This window comes from Wolffia australiana, chromosome 20, assembly GCF_029677425.1.
Source record: "Wolffia australiana isolate 7733 chromosome 20, ASM2967742v1".
Taxonomy (NCBI): Eukaryota; Viridiplantae; Streptophyta; class Magnoliopsida; order Alismatales; family Araceae; genus Wolffia; species Wolffia australiana.
In genome coordinates, this window is record NC_135854.1 from 7,332,052 (window position 1) to 7,356,524 (window position 24,473).

The 24,473-nt window shown below is 46.2% G+C and overlaps 4 protein-coding genes across 4 annotated transcripts; 2 read left to right on the top strand and 2 right to left on the bottom strand.

Moving 5' to 3' along the window:
- Positions 1-1,060: 1,060 nt before the first annotated feature.
- On the bottom strand, positions 1,061-2,727 carry LOC144716237 (uncharacterized). Its single transcript, XM_078591335.1, has 6 exons — positions 2,318-2,727; positions 2,125-2,237; positions 1,903-2,038; positions 1,672-1,739; positions 1,424-1,510; positions 1,061-1,247 (listed from the first exon to the last, which is right to left on the bottom strand). Exons 1-6 carry the CDS (start codon positions 2,568-2,570, stop codon positions 1,167-1,169), a joined length of 738 nt encoding a protein of 245 aa, XP_078447461.1. The 5' UTR covers positions 2,571-2,727; the 3' UTR covers positions 1,061-1,166.
- A 3,944-nt stretch (positions 2,728-6,671) lies between these two features.
- Positions 6,672-8,114, top strand: LOC144716207 (tyrosine-protein phosphatase RLPH2-like). Its single transcript, XM_078591299.1, has 4 exons — positions 6,672-7,302; positions 7,381-7,448; positions 7,524-7,703; positions 7,791-8,114. Exons 1-4 carry the CDS (start codon positions 6,756-6,758, stop codon positions 7,950-7,952), a joined length of 957 nt encoding a protein of 318 aa, XP_078447425.1. The 5' UTR covers positions 6,672-6,755; the 3' UTR covers positions 7,953-8,114.
- Positions 8,115-11,317: 3,203 nt separating this feature from the next.
- On the top strand, positions 11,318-13,222 carry LOC144716184 (uncharacterized). Its single transcript, XM_078591258.1, has one exon. The coding sequence runs from the start codon at positions 11,581-11,583 to the stop codon at positions 13,105-13,107; it is 1,527 nt and encodes a 508-aa protein (XP_078447384.1). The 5' UTR covers positions 11,318-11,580; the 3' UTR covers positions 13,108-13,222.
- A 40-nt stretch (positions 13,223-13,262) lies between these two features.
- On the bottom strand, positions 13,263-20,325 carry LOC144716183 (DDT domain-containing protein PTM-like). Its single transcript, XM_078591257.1, has 10 exons — positions 19,863-20,325; positions 18,907-19,758; positions 18,117-18,821; positions 16,563-17,979; positions 15,951-16,230; positions 15,699-15,811; positions 15,122-15,603; positions 14,996-15,024; positions 14,372-14,905; positions 13,263-14,233 (listed from the first exon to the last, which is right to left on the bottom strand). Exons 1-10 carry the CDS (start codon positions 19,892-19,894, stop codon positions 13,398-13,400), a joined length of 5,280 nt encoding a protein of 1,759 aa, XP_078447383.1. The 5' UTR covers positions 19,895-20,325; the 3' UTR covers positions 13,263-13,397.
- Between the last annotated feature and the right edge of the window lie 4,148 nt (positions 20,326-24,473).

Consider the following 24,473-nt stretch of genomic DNA (forward strand, 5'->3'; position numbering starts at 1 on the left):
CACTTCGTGATCAATTCCCTGACTCCCAGCTTGAGGACAAGCTGGTCAAATTAGGGGGGAGCATTGATATGATCCACCAGCGCGTTTATGTTCGGAGGAAGGACCGACAACGGCCCAGCCCGGTAATGTCGGCCCAGCCCAAGGTCAATCCCAATTAAGGCTTCACCCGTGAGAGCAGAGGGGAGGAGAAGAAATTATCTGTGAGCACTACCTCCCTTATCTCCTCCTAGCCTCTCCTCCTCTCCCTCTCCCTCTCCCTATCCCTCTCCGTAACATCCTCTTGTTTACGCAGGTATATGCTGCCAATCTGCTCGCAGAACGTTCTCCTTATCCAGCAATCATCGCTTCCCCTCTCCCTTACCATTCCCGTCTTCTCTTACCTCTGGAACACCTTTCACCTTCTCTACTCTCCTTTGGACAACGATCCCAAATTTGAATCAGTTGCATTATGATTTGGACGAATTACATTGTGATCGGGATTGTAACAAACAATCAGTCAGGGGTTATGTTATTCCAAAAACAACAGGAGTGTATGAAAGCCAAAGCACATTGACATCAATTTCCTCCTTGTGAAAGAGAGTTCATAATGTGCAGTTGTATATCAAGCATATTGGGACAAACTCCATGATAGTAAGCTCACTTACGGAAGGACTTTTGTCAAAGGTCTTTAATGAGCACACTACTCATATGGTTTTAACACCTCATGAGGATATGTAATTCAGTAGGACTTTGCATTTCAGTATTAATATAGTTATAAAAATGTGTAGATGATTAATTAAGATACGTGAAAGAGGATTACATATAAACTGAAATAATATCTTTATATGTAATAGGAGCGAGGTCCGTCAGTCTTATGAGTCATGTCCTTTGGTCATAAGGGTTGTGGATTTTTTCTCTTGGCGTCCCATTACCCAAAGATCTCCTTTCAAGATCAATCAGAGCTTCACAGCAAAAGATACAATGGATCGAGGCATGTTTTAAATTGATATACTAAATGGTCGTCATTAATACGTCAACTATTCTTCCTGTGGATCTAACATCCAGATGTCCAACATTGCAATTGACAAAAACATGTCAGTACTGAATGAGGGCGTTTAGATACAAAAAGAGAGAAATGGAAATAGGAGAAAGAGAGAGTTTGAGAGGGATAAAAAGAGCTTAAAGTTTTAGGAAGAGAATATGTGGCCGTTGGATGCAATTATACTATCAAGCAATGACTCGCACGCATCTTGTAGTAAATCTAGAACCTGCAGAAAAAACCCCAGAAAATGTGAAGGCAGTGAAGGCCTGGTAAATTGATGAAAAAAGTACAAGACGGTCCGTCTCAAATTCCAAAGGAATGAGTGCGGATATCACGCACTGCAGCCTTCTCTTCGATAGATTAGCCAGGTAGGAAGGAGCAACACGAGTGTAAAAATCTCACCTTTTCAAAGCCCTGAGGTCCGCCGTAGTAAGGGTCTGGTACCTCTGTCTCCTTGTGTCTCGTACAATAAGAGCACATAAGCTTAACCTGCACAAAGCTGCACCAGTGAATACCCACATCTTTAATAGCGATGCTTCTCCAAGCTCACATCTTTTCCTCAAGAAACTTTTATTATCCTTCCATTTTCCTCTTTCAAAAAAAAAGAGAGCGAGAGAGAAGCGGCTTGCGCTCTGGTCGAGATTCACTACCTTCTTATGGGCATTGGCAGGGAATGTTTCCTTGAAGCTCCATCTCTCATACTTGGCCAGTATGTCATCTGAGCGTTGCGAAACCGCAGGTAAAGACGAAAAAACAAAAGTAATTGAGAAACGAAGAACTGGATTCATAACCCATCTCTGAGAGGTCATTTTTTTCAGGAGCAACCATTGCAGAAACTCTAACCGATCTCGAAGCGGATTATAAGCGTGGCGAGTACCCACCTCTGTTCTGCATATCCATGGCCACAATCAGATCAAATTCCCTGAAGTCGGACGGTCGAATGGGCCTCGAGATGGAGGTCAACTCGATCCCCCGCTTCGTCGACGCCATCTTCATCCTCGGATCAGCCGGGTCTCCCTTCGTCCACGAACACAAAGACCATGAACGATGACAGAAACAGGAAGGGGGAGAAGAAATAATCGTCCCCGGTAGTCTAGGAGAACCTCGTGATAGCCAATGGTGCCGGCGGAGTCGATCTTAAAATGGGCGTCCAGGCCTTTCTCTCTCACTAAGCTCTTAAACACGCCCTCCGCCGCCGGGCTGCGGCAGATATTCCCTGGGAAGCGTAAAAACAGCAAGAAATTTGACTACTCTTGCGCTAGGAGAGGCCGAAAGGCTGAACCGAGAGAGAAATACCAAGGCAGACGAAGAGAAGAGAGAATTGGCGTTGTTGGCCGGAGAGATCCGCCGGGGCTGCGTCGTCCGAAGCAGCAGAGAGATGAAGGGGATGACGGGTTTCACGAGGAGCGAGGAACTCCGGCGGAGGAGAGGAGAAGGCGCCGCGGAAAGGAAGCCTTCTTACAATGGAAGCGGCGGGTCGAGAGGCAGATGGGTCCGTCGTTGGGAGGGCGGGCCCAGCGGCGCCGGCGAAAAGGCGGAAGCTTGCCATCCTTTCCCCCCCCCCTCTCGGCCACCAATCAGAGGCGCGGCTGCTCTCTCCTCCTCCTCTACCCTCTTGCGGAGAAGAACGAGTGGGATGAAGGATTTGGCGTCGCCCGCAACAGATGACGTAGCGACGGTAGGCGTCCGCGATGACTGAGGCCGATGATGAGATCGTGATGTATGTCTCGTTTGGGTAGTTCTCACGAGTCACGAGGGTTTGACAATCCACTTTGGGTCCTGGTTTTAAACCTTATCTAAAGTTTGCTACAATTCCATTCTACTCTTGTCCGGTCCTGGTGCGGTCTTGGTCTAGTCATCTTGATTAGTCAAAGTCAAAGATGAAAAATTTGTACAGAAATAATGCATTAAAAGGTAATTTATAAGGTCAATCTTGGAAAATGCAAAGCCCTTTTAGATGCTGCTTCCTAGCTCACTTCAGTTCAATTGTCACACCACATCCAGCATAATCTTGCATTGGCGCCGCCGCTCGTTGCAATAGCCTAAAGAATACACAGCTGGAAAATACATTCTAAGACTTGAATTATAGTACTACCATAAAATGGTCACAAAAATGTTTAGTCTTCTTCGTCATCCTCTATGATTTCCTCGACTTCACCGTCTTCCTCGTTGTACTCTTCGTCAGCTTTATACGCCAACATTTTAAAGTCATCAGAATATATTCTTCTACCAGCGACAATCCTTCTTAACGCCAAAAAAAGTGTCTTTGATGGTGCACTTGAAGCACAAATAGAGAGGAACTCCTTTGCGACCACTACAAGCCATGGATATTTTATAGACCCAACTTTTTGACCACCATTTGAGTGGGTGATTATCTAGGGTCAATGAAAGGTTCTTTCAAATATTCATATTATTCATCTCTAGTAGATATTGGACCTGGACCTGACATTATTTATCTCACTCCAATAGAATTATAATATGAATGGTTGATCTTCAATAATTTGTTGGTTGATTGAAGTTGAAGAGGCGGACACTTTATTCAGAAGTTGTACAGTAGTGTCAATGATAAAACTTTTAATCATCAGGGATAACATTATCGCAATGGGAAAATAGGCATCAATTTCAAGTGATGTTGATAATCTGTCAACTTCTGCTTCATTTCACCATATGCAATTTTAAGCGACCTTGTTTGTTCCTTTCTTGGAGCCCTTTAAAGATCTGGATGCATATTGCCCATTGCATGAATTGTAAAGTCTAATTGATCTAGTAGAATTTGATGTGCCCTCAAAACAACAGATGATGTAGTGACATGTGCCTGTGAAAGGATGTTAGTAGCATCGTGAAAGCATACTATTTTGTCAAAAAACTTTCTCAAGAGATCCCCCTTTTCAGTCATGATCAAATATCTACCTTTGTTTGTATTTAGATAATCGTTTTCCATCTGGTCAAATATATAATCCTCTTCATGTACACTAGTTTAATCATTTTCATATGTAGAGTTCCACTTGCTGAACACATCTTCAATGTGCGAGTTCTGATTTTCCATACCCTAATCCTGATATAAAGTATGATAGTGGTGAACTCTCTGTGGTGAAGCTCCAGCTGTAGTAACAAGTTTTAAAATCTATAACGAATTTCTTTAAATCATGGCTGAGTATTATTAAGGAGAATATTTTGGTCATGAATGTCTTCACAAAGTAAGTATTTCACCTCTATAATTTGATTCAAAGTATGTTCTAAATGTTTTTCAAAAGAATCATTTTAATTATAAAAAAATAATAACCTTAAATACCTAGATCCTTCAGGCCTTGTTGCACAGAAATAAATGAAAAAAATTTCAATCCATAAATTACTACATAATAAGTCATGAATGATGGTTTACCTTATTTGTGATATTATATTCCTTCGACATGGTGTCTATTACCTTTTCCAAGTATGATCCTTGATGAGAACTAATGAATTGGCAAACATTGATAACTTGTTCTCGAAGTTGTATCAATTCAATTCATAGTGATCCCAAATATAGTGACTTGTACGAGGTTTTCCAAGTGTCCATCATGAGCGATATGTTTTCTGTTGGCTTGAGTACCTCTTTTGGCTTTGACTTTTCCAGCATAAAATTTTCAGCTCTTGCGCATCTTATAGTTGTGGAAGTTTGAATATACGAATCAGCACTTTGTTCATTGAAGGATATAAAATTCTTAAATTTTGGATGGTCAAGAAGTGCGAGAAAAAGGTAGATCCACACTCATAATGAGATGCAAGAAAAGCACAATTGACTCCTTGGAAGATCTGCCCAAAAACGTTGTAGTCTTTATGAAATAAGGTAACATAGGTTTCACACCAGTAGAGGGATTTACGTCATTGTAATCAGTGATATGGTATGCTTTCAGGAGTTTCCTCAACTTTGATGTGCTACCAGTTTATCCCTGTTTACTATTTTATCCATTCTTGTACAATGTTTATATTAATAATTACCGTCACTATTTTTATCTTCCACCTATTTTCTCTCCTTTTTTTACCTAACTTTTCATTGGATCAACCGCCCACAAAACTTGACTATTCTACCACTCTCATCCCTCATTAATTATCTCTTCCTTTTCTTCTATATAACCGCCAAGTTTGAGTTTTCTCAAAACCTCTGTCTCTTATGTTACTCCCGTGATATGCTCCCGCGTAAACCATCACTTCCATGTTTTCTCCCTGGCACTCTCTATTAACCATCCACATTTAATGTTTCTTCTGTAACTGCATATTTTCTTGCCTTTTAAAAAGGCCATGGGCATGTGCGTAATAATACCTTTTGCTTGAATTTTATCGTGAAGTATAGTTCCTTTGGAGAAGAGTGACATTCTGGTGATAATGACAACAAAAGTGAGTATAATTGCATCTCCTCGTCTACAAAGATCAATTACTCTTGGGGTTCCCACTCCCTTTCTTCAATACCTTATCTTCTTACGTGATCATTCAACATTTGAGCCTTAACATTATCTATTTTGCACTCATGTCTCATCACCGCATATTGTATTTCTCACCTGTCCTTTTTCTCCTTTCTTCTTCTCGTCATTTCACCTTATACCATCTATATTGTCAATTCACATTCAGTCCATCTCTTCCACCTTTTAAAGCACATGATCCTCTTCTCTCATCGACCTGATTCATTCACTCCCATCAAATCTCATTCCCGCACCATCCCTTTTTCCTTTAATACCCTTTACTAGAGCTGCAGATAAATGTCAATCAAGGCATTCTAAATTAGAGTAATCAAGCTATTGGCTCCCATCTTCGAGGTACCTTGCAACAACTTAATTTTCATACAATTTCTGGTTTCCTCTGAGTGGTTGTATGATCTTCTGGTTCCATTTGTATTAAACTTTGACTTGGCATTCTCTGAGTGGTTGTACCATCTACTTCCATTAAATTAAGGATATCAAAGTCATTCCCATGTTTTGTCTTTTTGAAGAGCCTAGCTCACAGATTCAGGTTTGTTCTACAAGATTAAACCCATTTGGATCACCCTCGCGGAATATTTAATTAATATTATTTGATGTTGATTAACATTTTCATGCATCTACTATCTAGCTCAAGTGGTATAATAGTCAAAAGATCTTGATTCCTTGTTTTGGTTGCTTAAAAAGACGACGTTCTCATAATTACGTTGTTCCTTATTTTAGTTTCCAAATAACTTTTTATTTGTTTATACACATCATCTCATCATGATGAATCAATCGGGTCTAGATTGTTATAAAAATATAAAGATTTTACCACTCCCATAAAAGAGTGTATTCCACCTTGGGAAAATGTGATTATGGATGGCCTCATAGATGTTACTCAACAATTAGCTTCCTTAGAAAACATTAGGGCTAGGGCTTCTCTTCCAAGCATAGACCATCCACGGAATCCTAACCATGATTTCTGTTAAAACCTCTATGGTTAGAATCCCCATCTAAACAACCATAGAAATGCTCCTGGGAGGATTCAAGCCCAACACTCAGAAAACGATTATAAGCATGTAAAAATAGATTTTCCCAACCTTGAAGGTCTTACTGACCCAAAAAGAAGATCTGAATCGAGCATCTGAAACGAACTGTTATTTCTCATGGGCTTGAATCCCCTAAAGACAGGTATGTGGAAGTGTAGTAAGGTCCAGCTAAAACTGATCCCTACTTTCTGACTTTTCTTCCTTAATTTGCGGTGAGGAGCTGACTTCCATTGAAGAGCGGCGTTGATCGCCATGGGAGGAAGCGATCCCGCCGGCGGCCAGGCGGCGTCGCAGGACACTCCGCGCGCCATCTGTTTCGTCGGCGACGTTCACGGGTTCTACGACAAGCTTCTCCGCCTCTGGGCCAACCTCCAGCTAAAACTGGGCGGCGCCGCCTTCCGCACGGCCCTCGTCGTCTTCCTCGGCGACTACTGCGACCGCGGCCCGCAAACCCGACAAGTCATCGACTTCCTCCTCTCTCTTCCGGCGCGCTACCCCGAGCAGAGGCACGTCTTCCTCTGTGGCAACCACGATTTGGCCTTCTCGGCCTTCGTCGGCGCCCTGACGCCGCCGATCGACGGCTCCCCTTTCTCCGAGACGTGGGCGGAATATGCGTCCAACGAGGAGAGAGAGGGCTGGTTCAGAGGAGATGGGTACGAGCGGATGCACCTGCAGGGCCGCCGCTGGGGAGGAGCGATCCGGGATCGCTGGAATTACAAGAGGGGCTCCGAATACATGGGCTCCATCTACGACGCGGCTCCTACCTTTGAATCTTACGGCGTCCCCCACGGCTCCATTGGTGAATAATATCTTCTCCTTTCTCTGAATAATCTCTTCCTGTTCATTCGAGGACATGGGTCTCTTTCTTGTGTTTCAGAGTTGGCGACGGCCGTCCCCGAAGAGCACAAGAAGTTCTTGTCGGACTTGGTCTGGATCCACGAGGAGGTGATTAAGAAAACCCACGAATTTGCTGATTGTTGCGGGCGAGAATTTGATGATGAAAAGACGTGGGAATTGCAGGATGGCGTGCTCATCGACACGGCCGAAGGAAGAACGCGCTGCAAATTGATTGCGGTTCATGCCGGGCTGGAGAGGGACAAACCCATCGATCAGCAGCTGAGGGCTTTGCGGTCGAGGGACACTCGCATCTCCAAGGTTGAGGCTCTCAGCGGGAGACAGAATGTTTGGACTATTCCCAAGGTGAAGAAGAGAAGACGCGAGTTTGCATGGTCTCCGTCGCGTTATCTATCTCTCCTTCGATCATGATGTCCTCCTTCTCCTGCGCAGGAACTTGAAGGGGAGAAGCCGACGATCATCGTCAGCGGCCATCACGGCAAGCTTCATCTGGATGGCCTTCGGCTCATCATCGACCAAGGAGGCGGAACGGAGGAGTCCCCCATCGCCGCTCTGGTCCTCCCTTCTCAGCTCATCATTCGGGATGATGACTGAGCGACCATCAATCATCTTGAAAGAACGATAAGGTCTAGAGAATGGGAATGAAAGATTGAGAGATTACGGGGAATGAGATGGCTGGTTATTGAAGAAACATATTTCGATTGATTGATTGAGCTACAAAGCATCGTCTTTTAAGATGTTTTGGAAGGTTCTTGAGGTCGTGCCTCTAACTGGAGATTTATTTCATCAAAAGACTTCGCGGGTGCATTTTCTTGCTTCATCCTGATAGGATGGCTAGCATCATCGCATCATCATAATCTTCGACACAGCCACCATTGTCTCATTCAGTGAGGGGTTTATCATCGATCATCTTTATTTCCTCTCATTTTAATGATTCATTAATAGGAGTTGCAATGAGTTCAACATGATAAATTGTCATCAGTTGGATGATATTTTACTTACCTTAAAGCAGAAATCAACCCTTTCGCAGACCCCAAAGAGATCATCAGGCAGCATTATTCATTTTACCTTTCGGCAATCCGATAATATTACATAAGACTCAACATTCTTTGAACCTGGAGAATTTGAAGGTCAAACAAGACTTGATCACGTGTTTCAAAACTGATGATTTCGTCTAGAACGACAGGTTTGACGGCTCCTTGAGAAAACCAGTCCCTTCTTTAAAGATTAAATTGTTGATTCATTTGAGAGGATGAACGTAGGGTACAAGCACAGGAAGCAATAACTTTTTTTTTTTCGTACAGGAAAATTCTAACTTCAGGTTTATATTAAGTAATGAAACACTAAATATTCATAGTTCTGAGAACAGGATTTGTCCACATCGTTACATCAGGAAGCTCATTAAGCCCGAGAGACAAAAGGTCATTGGTCCAAACATAAAATATGGGGATCAGGGCCTGAGAATGAGAACAATGCGATAAAATCCCTAGATTTGTTCTCAGATTCAATTTCACAGGGCATCATTTCTCCCAGCCAGAATCGTTAGCTGTTTACCTGAGTCTTATATTGAAATGTGCATTTATTTGTGGCACACAAAGAGTAGCTGGAGAAGTATTGATTGGCAATAACTATGCGGCTACCACAGAGATAATGGATTATGTTGTTCAAGTTAGTGAATCAATTTACAGCAAATTTAAAAAATAAATATGAAAACTTGGTGAAAATAATGTATCGGTCTCCCAATCATGGAGTTGTCTTTGTCCCAACTCTTAGAAAAACAATGATTTTGGACTATTGACACATGAGTTTGAGGCATTCATATTTTAGCGAGTTTTGATGCGTAGGATTGAATTTCTTGAAACTTATATTATAAAATTAATAAAAGGTGTTCACTGTTATTGAAGAATTCAAAGGAAATAAATCAAGCTACGCTCCTACTTTTATTCTGAAAAAATGAAATTAATATTAGTTATTTTATATAACGGAATGAAATATTAGAAATCTCTTTCCGATGTCGGGAATAATTATTTATCATCACAGGGTAACTAAAATGCACATGATGGTAGAGGCTTTCTTATAGACCATGTAAGCCTCTAATGTGTGACACAACTGTCTTTACATCCAAGTTGTGTCAGGGGAAGCTTTTATTTTCCTCATAGCACTCTCACAAAGTTTTTACATAATGGGTTATGCATGCGTTGCTAACCTAAACAATTATATTACTCCAGTAGGACACATCACTTAATTTTTAAATAAATAAAAGAATATTTTTTATACAAGAATTATTGATCAAAGTCATCTTCAACTTGTTGTCATCGCTAGCCCTAATATTGCACACCATATGCTTTACAGATAGAAATATTTTTTTGCAAATATGAAGCACCTAATATTAACTATTCCTTCAGGATTTATCCTATTTTACGTTGTACCTTTGGCAGGAGTAAAATGCGATTGGATTAAATGGCCTTTTCAGGAGTGGGGGGGACTAAGAATTTTCCACATTGTGAGAGATTGATATGATACCGGGCCGCATTTACGAGCGGCGGAAGCCCAAACAGCATCAGCAGCCCACAAGCCCAACAGGAACCCTAACTTAAGGGTTGAGGAGAAAGAAGAGAGGCAGCTTGAATCACCGTGAGTCTCTCTTCTCTCTCTCTCATTTACCTAGCGAACCCTGTCGCTGGCCCCCTTGCTCACCTTCCGCTCCTACTGCCCCTGCAGATGTTCTTACCTGCACCAGAGGACGCTACTCTCACCCGGAAGCGTCGTTCTTCCCGCTTTCCCTGAAGTTCCCTTGTTTTCTCCTCTTTCTATCTCCCGGATACATTGTTCCCTTTTGAACCTGGGATTGGTACCCCTTCTCCCGGCATCGACGAAGCCTGTGAGAAGGGCAATACTTCCTATCGCAGCAGTAGAGTCACTATTTTTTTGAGGGTTCTTATCAGAGATTTGGTATCTAGCACATCTACAATATTCATTTCTAGTCTATCTATTTTAGAGGTTAAGATATGGAAACTTTTCAGTAAAAACGATTAAAACATTCTGGGATATTGATTTTTTTCATTTATAAACAACAGCGATTACGTTCTATTTATCAATTATAGATAAACAATACATTTCATACAAATGAAATTTGACCGAATTGTGGGACAAAGGGGAGAGGGTTTCGTCCAGTCCAAGCTAAGCTACCTGGGTTCTGGACAAAATGGAGTGTACCAAAAAGGCTTACGATGTTCTATAGAAGTTGTATGCATAAAATATTCAGGGCAAAATGGGATGCTGGAATGCAGTCCAGTGCAAACACTAATGATAGGGTTGATAAGTATGGATATAAACTTGATAATTAATGAATATTACTGCGCACGGCGTATGATGATGACGATGACTAATGAAAAAGATATGGGTGGATGAGTGTGAATGGATGGATGGATGTGTATTGAAATAAACTTCCCACCTGTTTCCACGTGGTTAGGAGATAAATATCCCCGCTTAACCGCCTAATGAAATAAAGTAAGATAGAGGGGATTGATAATATACTCTGAAGGTCTCGGAGGGAAAATTGAGGAAAATTTTATTAAAAAAGGAGGGAAATTTGAGGTCCAATCGTCACCATCCGCTCTCCAATGCCATCGGAAATCCGAGGGGGGATAATTTTAAAGGATCGATGGAGTCGGTGGCGGATTAAAAAATGAAAATGAAAAGCGAGGAGATGGAGATTCGGGTAGAATCCGGGGGCGCGCGTTCTGGTAAGGATTAAGGAGGGTGCCAGCCTCAGACGGAGAGAGTCAAACCGTGGGTGACCCATAAAACCGGCCCCGGCGGCGGGCTTAATCCGGTGGGATTTGCTTCGGGCGCAGGCCCCACGGCTTCCGGCTTCGCCGACTCATCATCATCCGGCCCGCGGGTACTGACAAAGATGGAGCTAGCCAGTCGTGGGTTTCCCGGTTTTCCCGTAAACCGCAGGCTCCACCGGATATTGACCTTCCCTCCCCCACTGCGCTCCTGGCAGGGACGGCTGGATATAAGCCTGCTGGCGCTCAAGTGGCAACTAAGATCCTTCTTCATTATCATCATCATCTTCTTCTTCTTCTACCTTCGACCTTGAGCCAGCAGACTACGGATGTACGAGGGAGAGAGAGACACACACACACAGACACCCACTGAGAGACACGCACGCAGATAGAGAGCGAGAGACGCAGAAGAAGCGACGGAGAGAGGGGTCATGATGGAGAGCAATGGCTTAGCCGAGGGCATGGTCCGAGGGTCGCTGGGGCTGGAGATGCCGCTCTACCAGGTTCACCACCCGCAACCGCAGCAGCAGCAGCAGCAGCAGCAGGCGCAGCGCCAGGTTCTGCTCTTCCCCCACCGGCATCTCCTCCCCAGCCACCAGCAGCAGCAGGCCGAGGCGGACGACGCCAAGCACGTCTACGCCTTCGGCGGCGGAGCGCAGGTGAAGCTGGCGCCCAGCCCGGACGACGAAACCTACGGAGACGACTCCGGCATGGATCTGGCGAGGCAGCAGCTGCAGCAGCAGCAGCCGCAGCCGCAGCCCGGCGCGGCGTCGCCGTGGCAGAGGATGAAGTGGACGGACGCGATGGTGCGGCTTCTGATCATGGTGGTCTACTGCGTGGGGGACGAGGGAGGCGCGGAGCACCACCCCGCCGCCGGCAAGACGGCCAAGAAGGGCGCGGGCGCGGGCGCGGGGGCGACGGCGCTGCACCAGCAACAGCAGCAGCAGCAGCAGCAGAAGAAGGGCAAGTGGAAGTCGGTGTCGCGGGCGATGATGGAGAAGGGCTACTTCGTCTCGCCGCAGCAGTGCGAGGACAAGTTCAACGACCTGAACAAGCGCTACAAGCGGGTCAACGACATCCTGGGCAGGGGCACCGCCTGCCGGGTGGTGGAGAACCAGGCGCTCCTCGACGCCATGGACCACCTCTCGCCCAAGGCCAAGGAGGAGGCCCGCAAGCTCCTCAACTCCAAACACCTCTTCTTCCGCGAGATGTGCGCCTACCACCGCAGCTGCGCCGCCGCCGACGGCTCCTCCGCCTCCATGCACCAGCACGCCCCCCCGCGCGACCCCGCCTGCGACTCCGCCTCCTTCCCGCCGGACCCCTACGCCGCCCACCCGCAGCTGCAGCCGCAGTGCTCGCACCCGGACCTGGCGATGGCCTCGCCGCCGGGCAAGCCCGCGATGATGCCCGGAGAATGCCGGGGAGAGGGCGACGGGTCCCCGGCGGCCAAGGCCGGGGAGGAGGGCGACGACGAGGACGACGAAGACGAGGAAGAGGAGCGCCTGTACGACGACGACGAGGAGGGGGACGACGAGGGGGAGGAGGACGACGAGGAGGAGCGCCGCAAGGGGAGAGGGCTGAAGAGGGGGAGGGCCTCCTCCCCAGGAGAGGAGGACATGCACCGCCTCAAGGGGGAGCTGGCCTCCCTGGCCGGCTCGCCCGAGCAGCAGCGCCAGTGGCTCAGCTGGCGGGCCGTGGAGCTCGAGGAGCGGCGGGTCAGCTGCGGCCGCCGCGCCCTGGAGCTCGAGAAGCAGCGCTTCAAGTGGCTGCGCTTCAGCGGCAACAAGGAGCGCGACATGGAGCGGGCCAGGCTCGACAACGATCGCCTCTCCCTCGAGAACGAGCGCATGCTGCTGCTCCTCCGCCACAAGGAGTTCGAGCTCGCCTGCCAGCCCAACGGCCACGACGCCGCCGTCGCGCACAGCCCCAACGACGGACCTTCCGCCTCCGCCGCCTAGCATCCTCTTCCGTCATTAGATCAGACTATTTAATTAAAATTAGCTAGAACCTCAATTTTTTTATACAAGTGTAGAGGACGCTCCGACTCTTCCGTGAGAATATTTTTTCACCCAATTCTTTCTCTCTTCTTGTGTCCCTCGGAGAAGATGGCCTGGGCATCCCATCCAGTTCACCCCACAAGTCACCGAAGAAAATTCTGAAGAGGCTGAGGCTATAGAGGGAGGGGGACAAAAAATAACCAGCGCGCTGGCCCGATCAAACAATCAATCAACCGCCGGAGCATTACCTTCTATTCCCAGTCCCGGCAGCCGACGCACTTCCACGGCCCGCCGGCAGAGTCGCCGCCGGGGGCTGCCCACGGCACGCAGGCCGCATGCACCGCGAGTCCGCACGTTTGACACACGAGCTCCGCCAGCGGCTCCCCGCTGCCGCATTTCTGGCAAGCCCGGACACTGTTGCAACTTGTCCCATTTTCTGCAGAGGCGTCGGCCCAACCGCCATCGCCGACCGACGGCAGCAATTCCTCAAGCTGAGCATCAAAGAAGCTATCCTCGGGCGCTGACAGCAGTTCCGTGAAGGAGAAGTATGTCTGAGGGGGCTCCGAGTCCATGTCCGCGCCCAGCCCCATGACCATGCTCATATCCATACCGATATCCATGCCCATGTCCATGTCCATGTCCATGTCCACGTCCACATCCACGTCCACGCCTGCGTGTGCCCTCATCATGCCCACATCCATCTCCATGTCCATGCCCACTAAGGTCGGCCCGGACGAGGGGTACTGACTGGCTGTACCTTCTCCGCCATGTTCCTTTGCAGCGACGGTATCAGGAAGATGCTGCAGCTGCGGCTGAGGCCAAGGCTGCAGCTGTGACTGTGGATGTGGCTGCCGCTGAGGCTGTGGCTGCGGTTGTGGCCAAGGCTGCAGCTGCAGCTGCGGCAGCAAGTCATCCTGAGAAGGATGCAAGTGGGCCACTGAGTCTCTCTTCTTCTTCCTGGAGAGGTCGGGGTCATCTTCGTAAGGGCACTTTGGCCACCCTTTCCGACGGCATTTGCCGCATTTGAAGCCAACCAACCTGGGCAGCTGCTCGTCCTTCAGCTGCACTGCCTCTGCATGAACCCAATCTGTAGCGCCAACATGACAATAAGAACGCGATCAAGGACATGGATAAGGAATCAAGAATGATAGGTTGAGCGTTAGTTGCTGCATAAAAAGCTACATTTTAGAAAAAGAAAATAACATCCGATGAAAAGTCAACTTACTGGGGCATTTCTGGCAGCGGATGTATGTGGACGACGGACTGTACTCCTTAAGACAAAGGACGCAGACTGGTCTTGTTGAAGAAGGGTAAGCCCCTCTACGGATAACGTGATGGAATCTAAACTCCTCGCCGTTGTCGTCTCCCTTTCTCCTCCTCCTCCAAATAAGCCCATGGTTGACTTGGAGGGATCCCTGACCGTGTCTTCTTCCGGACTCGGAAACTGGGCTTGGAGAGACGGTGTGTTTTGCCATGGCCTGTGCGCAAGGGCTCGCGAATGGGGGCGGTGGTGGACAGGTGGCAAGAGCAGCACCGCCATTGCAATGGATGCGATGGTCCCCAATCCTTCTCAAGTCGCCGGCTTGAGCTTTGATTTTAGGGGAACATGCTGGGTAAAGCTTATAATCGATCGCATCCTCTCCGTTCTTTGCTGCTGCCGCGCACAGAACTATATGGCATTGCTTGCACAGAGGAGAGTTATCCAGATCCAACCCCTGATGAGCAGATGAGGAATGGAGACACGTCACGTGGCAATAACCTGCACCGAGTAACCAATCCGACATAAGAGAAAAGAAGGTACACGATGGATAGTGCAGATAAGCAAGATAACAAACAGATGATCACCTACCTTGACATGAGCTGCACCTTGCAGCCTGCCTGAGAAAGAAAAGAAGAAGAAGACAGAGATATCAGTCAAGGAGAGATGAAGCACGCAATGGATGTGATAGAGAATGAAAAGAGCAATGTAGCGCACCGAAGGATAACATCACGAGGGCAGGATGAGCAGACACATCTGATTGGGTTGTCCTCCCTGTGCAGAATATAGGAAAAGATGTCCCTGCGGAAGGCTTTCAGCTGTCGCTGCTGAACCTCTTCAGCCGGAGAGTACCTTCGAGGAGCAGCGACAGGAATCACTCCCTCTCTGCGTGCCCTCTCCTCATAGGCCTTTATCAGATAGAGCGGAACATTGTTCTCAGCAAACCAGAGTTTCTCCTTCTCTTTCCCATCCGGATCAGTTCCGATCTCCAACACGTTCTTCATCACGCTCGAAGGAAGGTGCTTACGGTCCCCAAAAGTCAGCGCGTATCTCACCCTGGTGGCTGTCACATCTTTACCACAAATGACAGCGTTTCTGAAGACTGAAGCTTCACTCTCTGCCCCCTTGGAGATTTCTGAAGGCATCTGATCCGGAAGCACCAGGTCCTTCCATCTGATGTGAGCATCGAGACGCCTCACCTTTTCATTTTATACACGGACAACTCAAAAGATCAAAATACTATAGACGAAATATGACATGAAAAAATAAAAATAATGCAGGAGGGAGGAAAGACCTGGAGAGCGATCTGAGATGGGCTCCTGCTCATCTCCACTGCCACTCGCCAAGCGAGCTGCTGACTTCTGGGGTTACCAGAGTAGTTAATTCCGCGGATGCATCTCAAGCCACCTTCTCGAGAGATAGAGAGAGCAGGGGGGGAGAAAGAATGACGAAGCATTCAGTGTACATACACAAAGGAAAGACGAACCCAATACGCAATGGAACCGTCACGTTAATAGGAATCAAGTTAAAATGCTTTTTTTCTTACCTTCACGAGCAGCCTTCTTAGCCAAGGAGCGGGTCAACATGCCCCTGGGGAAGACAATCCTAGATATTCTACCCCCACGCCACCAACTGATTTCTATCAACCGTTCCGTTTGGGGAGCTGGTGTTGCTCCAGATGGCAGAGACTTCTTCTTTGGTCTTCCAGGTCCGCGCTTCTGTATTGGCGTGGCAGGAACTCTTCTGGCAGGACGGTCTCCAAACCAATCCTCAAAGAGCTTAAACCAGTCCGCAGCGACGGCAACGCTTCGAATGTTCCTCTCAAGCTATGAAAGGAAACGCACAGTAAATAATTAGACCGGGGAGTGCTCTTCGTGCACGTTCATCATGCTGCAATAGCACATTTCGACCCAGTTGGCACAATTAATAGCTATGGACTTTAATGGATGAAGATGACGATCTAGTAACTTATATACTCTTCAAAAGAACTACTAAGATATTATATTTATGCTACAAAGATGTCGACGACTCCAAACACCAACAAAAGTACTTCAAACAAGACTTAAGTTACCAACCAATTGCACAAACGCACCAAATAATCATGAATCAACAAAAACACAGGCGGCCTTGGAGAAGAGAAGAGCAGCCTAAAATTCACCTCAAGAAGCAGCGGCCTAAGGGCCCCAACTGATGAAGCTTCTCTCACCAGCATACGCCACCGTTTAATGTATTTTGGGTCCGCCAGAGGCCCAATAAGAAGCCCAAATAGATCGGCTTCCATGTTCAAGATATGAGAAGCGATGGCAGACACTTGGCTTTTCTCATTTGAGTTCCTCGGGAAAGGACGCATGCCTACATGACCTCTTATGAGAGCAGCTTTCACCGCATGCACCATGGCGAGGTTCAGCAAGCAGCCCTTCTTGTTGACAGTTGCTCCTTTGCAAGAAACACACCAACCACATCTTTCCCTCGGACACTCCAGAAGCTTCCTCTCGACACTCGTCCAAATAAAACGCATGCTGCACGACCCAGTGAAGGCCTTCAACTGCATAGCAATGCTAGCTGACACAAACTTCCGGCGACGAGCTAAGGATGATGACGATGCATCAACTGCCAGTTTGTTACCGCCCTCCTTGGCATCAAGAGCCACCAGATTTGCTGCGGCGGATGCGGCGAATTCGCCAAGCATATATTGGTTACAATAAGCTAGAGGATGAAAGGAAGTTCTCACCAGGACGCACGAATTTTTACATTCTTCCCCCATGCTGTTGCCACCACCCACAGGATTGGGGCTAACCTCTTGCCAAGGAACAATGCACATCCTTGAGCCAGAAGGTGAAACCTCGCTCTCTGCATCACCCTCTCTGACTGAGGCGACAGTATCATTGGTGGACTTTCCCAACTCTTTGAGCACTCTAGATTTTTTATCTGATCCTTGTTGGACTAGGCCAGTTAGAACAGTCGGCTGACTGAATGACCTGGAAGAAAGTAAATCCGAGTCCTGATCAATCTGCTGGTGTGATTTCTCGTGGGAGCACTCTTCAGCCTTTGGTATGCCTGAGCCATCTGCACATCTTGAGGGAGACTGGTTTTCCATGGCCAGATCAACCCCGTCGTTATCAGGCTCTTCTGCCGAACTTTTCAAATACTTTCTAGTTTCGGAGATATAATCCATCTGATTCACGGAATCGGTCTCATTGATGACAACTCCAGCGGTCAAATCATCGTCGAGATTGGAAATGGCCGCACCACTGTCGAGAGCACCAGGAATAATGTTCGCCAAATTTTCCATCTTTATCTGTGAATCAGCATTTTTCAAAGGTTCCGCCGGCAAGGGACACGTCGTTTGGACTCGAAGATCCGCCATCTGAAGAGCACCAGTGTCTGTCACTCCCTTTTGAGAGAGACATTGGTCGATAGGAATCGCCCAGTATTTTGCAATCTCTTGGCAAATATCAAAATATACTGTCGAATACCCTTCCGCCGAGAGTAAAAACTTAAGGATCGCAGGACCATCGCTTCGATCATAATACCGGAACGTCGATTCAACGTTCGACGACGACGACGCCTCAAGGCTGAGACAGAACAAATCCCAAGAAGAAAATGCCAACCGTTAAAGAGAAGTCAAAGAAACTCAATGAACTGATCCAAACGAAAGAAAGCACCAACTAGAGAAAGACACGGTTAATAATCAGATCACCAATCGACTTACACGAGCAGGAAATTGCAGGCGCCCATGAATGCCCGTCCAAAGGGATCAATGCCGAACATCTCAGCTCCTCGAGGACCCATCTCAACCTTGTCGAAGGTGGGTGCGAGCTGGCGGGCCGCACACTCGGGGCAGTACCAAATTCCTTCGGGAAGAGAGGCTTTGGCCAAACCGATGCACCTGGAATGGTACGCCGAGGGGCAGCCATCGCAGCATATCAGAGTACCATCCATTCTACAAATCCGACATTCGTCAGAATTTCCGTCCTGGGGATGATCGCCGGGCTCATCAGGAACTCCAGAGGGCAGATTGTTGGAGCCCGCGGTCGACCCTTCGAGAGCAATCGCCGCACTGTCAACGACAGCCGTGGAACGCCTGGAAACACATCTCCGAGGATGCACAACTTCCTTCGCACTTACACCGGCTTGCTGGGGCAGAGCGTCATCTGCAGCCAACTCCCCTTCTTCATCCGCCTCTTCCCTCGCATCAACCTCGGCTCTTAACTCGCTGTAATCCAACACCGCATCGCAAAGCATTTGAAGGGCCTCCAGCTTCCTCGCGGCGGGCAAGCTGTAGTATTCTTCTTCTTCTGCTCTACCGTACTGCAGCCCCTTCCAGCCGGGGCCTTTCATCCAACCCATGACGTGCAGGTACGCCACCACGTACACCGGCCAAGTGAACGCGTCGAGCATTGCCCAGTCCAGACACCTAAAATTAGACATGGGTCGGTCTAATTCACGAGCGGGATGACGGAGGAGGAGGAGGAGGAGAAGGGCAAAGAGATGGTGATTACCTGAGACATTTCGACGCAGCTTGAGAGCCTTCGGAGGAGAGGACCTCGAGATGACGCCAGAGAGCTCTCATCAGCGAGAGGTGAACGGAGTCCGAGAGCGAGTTCTGGGTGAGGCAGACGAGGGAACCCACAAACTCGGGGAGTCCAAAGGGGCTCAGAAACAGCGGAACGCTGAACGCCCTCAGGAAGCTGTAGACGGAGAGAAGGCACCCGACAGACTCCTCAGGAACCCCCAAGTTGCCAGAGGAAGCAGGCAGGGCCAGCGCCTGCAAGGCCGCGGCCGGCGCCGACGGGGGATTGTCGGGCGGCGCGACGATCGATTCACTTGAATCCGTAGAAGAATCCACATCGTTCTCCGCCTCCACCGCCCGAGAACCGGCGGGCTCCTCCTCTCTGCATCTCCTTCTCCCCTTCTTCCCCTGCGCAGCCGCCGGGGCTCTCGCCGAAGACGACGCGTCCACCTTCCTCCGGCTCGACCGGGTGCATGTCGTCCCCTCGGACAGAATCTCCTCGAGCTTCCTCTTCCGACGCGCGAGCTCCTCGTCGTCGGCAAGCGGCGGGGCGAGCAACATCCTCCGGATCTCGCTGTGCTCGAGCTCCTCCCGCCGACCATCTTCGTAGACGGCGGCCAAGAATCGTCCGGCGGAGACGATCTTCCCGATGAGCGCTCCAGACCCGTCGGCGAAGTTCTTCGTCACGTAGCTGCCGACCACCGGCGGCCGCTGCACAGCGCTCCCTCGCCCTCTCCTCCGCGTGACAGTCGCTTCGGCAGCCATCTTCTCGTCAGAAGACTCCTCCGAGGGCCGGGGGAAGTCGGCCCCTTTCGTGTCAGGGGTCTCACACTTCATGGCACTGAGACGAGATTAGGGATTTCCAGGAGAGTAGTGAATAACCAACCACTCGGGCGTGAATGCGAAAAAATTATCGAAGAAATGTAGAGAAGTTGTTCCACGCACCTCGATTGATCCATCTGCCCTAACGGAACCATGGCGCTAGATCGCCCTCGAAGCCCTCAAGAGGGGCAGGAGAAGGCAAAGGGTTTCATCCGCCTCCATTGAACCGCCTTCTCGGAGAGGGAAGCCACCGCGGAGAAGGGACTGCAGAGCGAAGAGAGAAAGCGCGACCGACGGGAGGATGTGATGGAAGCGCAAAGCCGATTCCAGAAGAAGAGTTGGAGATTAGGGCCCCAACCCGAGAGATGGGCAATGCGGGAAGAAGAGCAGAAATCCTGCAAAGGGTCGGCGCAGCGATGGCGGAGAAAGCTCCCGATGAGCGGCGGAATGAGAAGCGAGGGCAGAGCGGAAGAGAAAGAGAGGGGAAGAAAGAGCCGAGGCGAGGGGGTGGGGGGGGTTGCGACGCCCCCCGAGAAAGAAGCACCTCGGTCAGAAGAGAATGGCGGGGAAAGCGAATCGCTAGTCTGGATCGCAGTCGAATCGGAGGGGACTCGGGTCCCATGTCAATTGTCGTCCCGGAGCGGGGTTCCATTCTTCAAAAAAAACACTATCACTTATGTTCTTCAAACTCACATTTCTTCCACTTTTATGAATGAGTAATCATCATGGAATTTTTCATCCTCGAAAGATAAACTCATGAAGCACCAACGCGTAAATGTTCATCTCAATTTGCCGGTTCATGTGAGCATTAAAATGTCATGGTAAACGATCGTACATAGAAAATGAGCCACATTAAGTAACTAAATGAATAAGTTTACAAATAATAAATTAGTTATGTGTTAAAGATGCAGTAAATCATTTCTCATTCTCTTTAATCTTCTTGAAAGTTATGTCTTTAGTTAATAAAGATATTGGATTAATGTCACTATTTTATATGTTCATGGGATTAATGCCTATGCTCTCAACACGATGGCTGCTCATGCTTCTCGCGGTTGATCTTGCTAAGTGGAAAAGAGAGCTAGTGCAAGACTGAACCATGTAGTTTGTTTTTACTTATGGGCAAAAACACAGTTCTAGGTATGACCAACCCAAGGGTTGTGCTCATAGAGCATTCCAGCCGTGCCCTAGATGCCATCCAGGGGGGTTTTATATATGTAAGGTTGAATGTTGGGAAAAGTTTATAGGCATGGAGCGAGCGTAAATATCCCAATTACACGTGGACCTTACACGCCCACGCCCATGACACAAAGGAAAAAGATACAATAGTGATATTGTTGCATGTTTCTGTGGAGACCTCAGGTGCCAGCAGCTCGTTCGTGTCCCCCCCCCCCCCCCCCCAGTTGGCAATGCATGGGGCAAGTGTTTGCGCTCATCAGGTATCATCTTGGAGTTCCGCGAAGGGGACAACGTCTAGGTGGGACTCTGTACATTCGCCGTTTAATTCCCCTCATGTAGCTGGTGGTGGATATTGGTAAGTTTTGTCCGACAGAAAATGATGTCCTTACGAGCACTCCACATAAACTAAAGGGAGCAAGAACTTATGGAGCATGTCAGTTAACAATTTTGAGCCAGATACTATGACGATACCATGAAGGTTTTCTCCTCACAATGGACCAAGTCATTATGTATCATCATAGCCTCTACTACAGTATTAGTCTAAACACTATAGATGTGGAAAAAACTGAACATGATACTCCTTGTGTGATCGTGGAGAATACCACCCTCACTAGCTGGACCCAAGTTAATAGTGAATTTTTTATATCAATCAACACAATCTGAACTTAATTTGACAGCTTAATAGTGAATCGAAGATGGATAAAAAAACCAATTATTTTGATAGAACCTAAAATTGCATCATAGCACGAACCTAATATGTGATTTCATCATTCCGTGAATGAGTATCTTGGAGCTATTCACATGTCTAGCCTTTAGATGTACCAAAGTGATATTTGGATCTCAGATCTCTTATTCTTTTGCTCGAACTGTGCTGCTAGAAATCTGAGTTCCTCTCTATCTAGTCTCACTAGAACCAACACTCAAGAGAAATAGAATAAACGGTTACACCAAAGAATAATTCTCATGGATGTCAAATGAGGGTTCTTCCTCTATTTATACTCTCCAGGACACCTTCTAAAAATCCCTACAGAAATTTTACAAGAGCATTCAACTTAGAGTATATCAACAAACAATTAAAAATATAATGTGAGTGACACCCTAGGCACATGTAGCAGCATAGTTAATAATTCCAATTGGCCAATTAACTTTATTAACATTAGTAACTAACTAAATCAATTTATATTAATTAGTCAATGATTGATTTCACCCCATTAATAAGGTGAGTTTCCAGCCCTTGTTGTGCCAAGCTACGCCTCATGGTTTGGAAGATACGTAGTAATAAATGAACTCTCTCATGGATTTTACTATCACCAGGTATACATAAAATCCTTCATTTGCATGAGACTCCCAAATGACTTAGAACATGGTTAACCATCAAACCTTAATACATAATTTCTGGCGTTTCTGATGTGAAGCAGATATCATTAAACAATATGTTCTTAAATGTCTTCATTTTCCTGGCCAGAATTTAATACATCTTCTTCCTCAAGTCAATCTCCTATTTACCAAGGATGAGGAATTTCATATTGATAATACAATCACCTTCATGGACTTGTTACTGCATCTAAGATAAGACAGTTTTTTTCTCATGTATTTAGGAGCCCCTAGCTGATAGTCAAAACATAGATGTCCATACAAAAGGTGTCTTTAGTGTCTTAGGTCTATAGACCATGCACACAACCGTAACATGAATAAATATGATTAATATGTCTAACACTATTCAGGGTTTCACTAGGATAAACTCTTTCCATTTTAAATGGCACTCAGTATCAACTTTAGTGTCTCAACAATAATGGTCAGGCAAGCAGGCCTACTCATCATATGATTGGAACTAAACGACATTTTTTCTTTCCAGATATTTTAATGTGCATCTCAAGTGTCCTATGAATAGGAATGTTTAGAACATATATTTAAAGACTAATGATCACTGTATTGTGATCTCATCATAATTCATTTTTTCACAACATGTATTTGGAGATTTCAGTTACATTGCATCTATATAATAATAAATATATTATAATCAATGAATATTGAACAAGATGTGGAATGTGTGATTTCTTCTATGTGACATATGTTTCCAAAATTTCTTTGATATTGACTTCTTACCATGTTGTAAATCTGATCATAATGTTGAAGAACATCCTATCAAATGAAGAAAATAAGGAATTTCCATCCAAAACCATTATATCAACACATTAAACCAACTCGGCATGAAATAAAATTCAAAATGTAAAGTTGTGGATGTTAGAATAGAATAAATATGGAAATCACAAATTATAATAATATCTGATATATTTATATATGTTAGAATAAATATGCATCATAACTGTTAGAACTGACAGGTTATGATTTTCACTAAAGGGGGATCACTTATTTCCTTTTGACTTTCAAATGGTTTGTATTATTCATGAAATTAAGTTAATAAAATGATACATTAATGATTTAAATGCCTGAAATGATACAAAAATGGTGAAATTATGAGTAGAGTAATAATATTTTTAATGTTTAAGTTACAGGCCCACTCTGAAGTCCTTTAAGAAAGAATAATTCAACTAGATCATTCAAACATGATGGAGACTTTAACTACATGCCTTTTATTGTATTGACGCAACATATAGAAAACTGAAATGAAAGTTTGGAAGAATAGTGCATTGGTGAAAGAAAAGGGGAAATGTAATTAGGGATTGGATAGAAGAGGGATAGAACACTCTCTATAAATCTATAGGTAGAGGGGCAGATCAGGGGTCTCAATGTTTTATTCATCCATGATAGAATGTTTAAGACAAGATTCATGCATCAGAATGAATATAAATTTGATAGGATCTTTAAAATCTAAAAATATACTAATGATAGAATTATATTTTGCAGAGTTAATCCACTACCATGAGTTTCCTCACACGAGTCATCTCATGCCACAAAGATATCCAGCTTCTACATGTATTCATGCACTCCTTAATATCATCATATTATTCTTGATCAGCATTGACATATATCTCATAGGATCTTCTCAACATTATTGTCACATCATAAGGGGAGGCCACTCATAAATACAGAACAGGGGAGGTGGAGGTGGCAAGGAGAAACTTACTATGGTGATTCTCAATTAGTAATGTTGGCAAACGAAAGTTGCTAGGGTGTTTATCAATTTGCGCTTGTTAAATATTCATCACATATTAAATCATGTGTATGGTGATTCATAATTAGAATCATATGATGCTGATTTTTCCATCTAGCAAACATTAATGTATTCAACTTCATGACCCGAATCCTTTCCACTTGGTACACATTCTTCATCATCTTCCCTCTCATGTTTCTTGAAATTTCTTATTCTTCTTATCTTCAAACCTTTTTTGAAATGGGGCTTTAATCTTCCCTTTGTCCTTTTGTACTTCTTTCTTCCCCATTTCAGGGCTCAGGCACATCTTCACTATTTCAAAAAGCAGATCTCTTACCTTGCTTCTTGAGAATATGGCTTAGCTTGGGAGAAAGCATACAAAATTTCTCTTTCACATCGCTTTAGGGATCATCAGCATTCAATGTGATATCCAATTACTTATC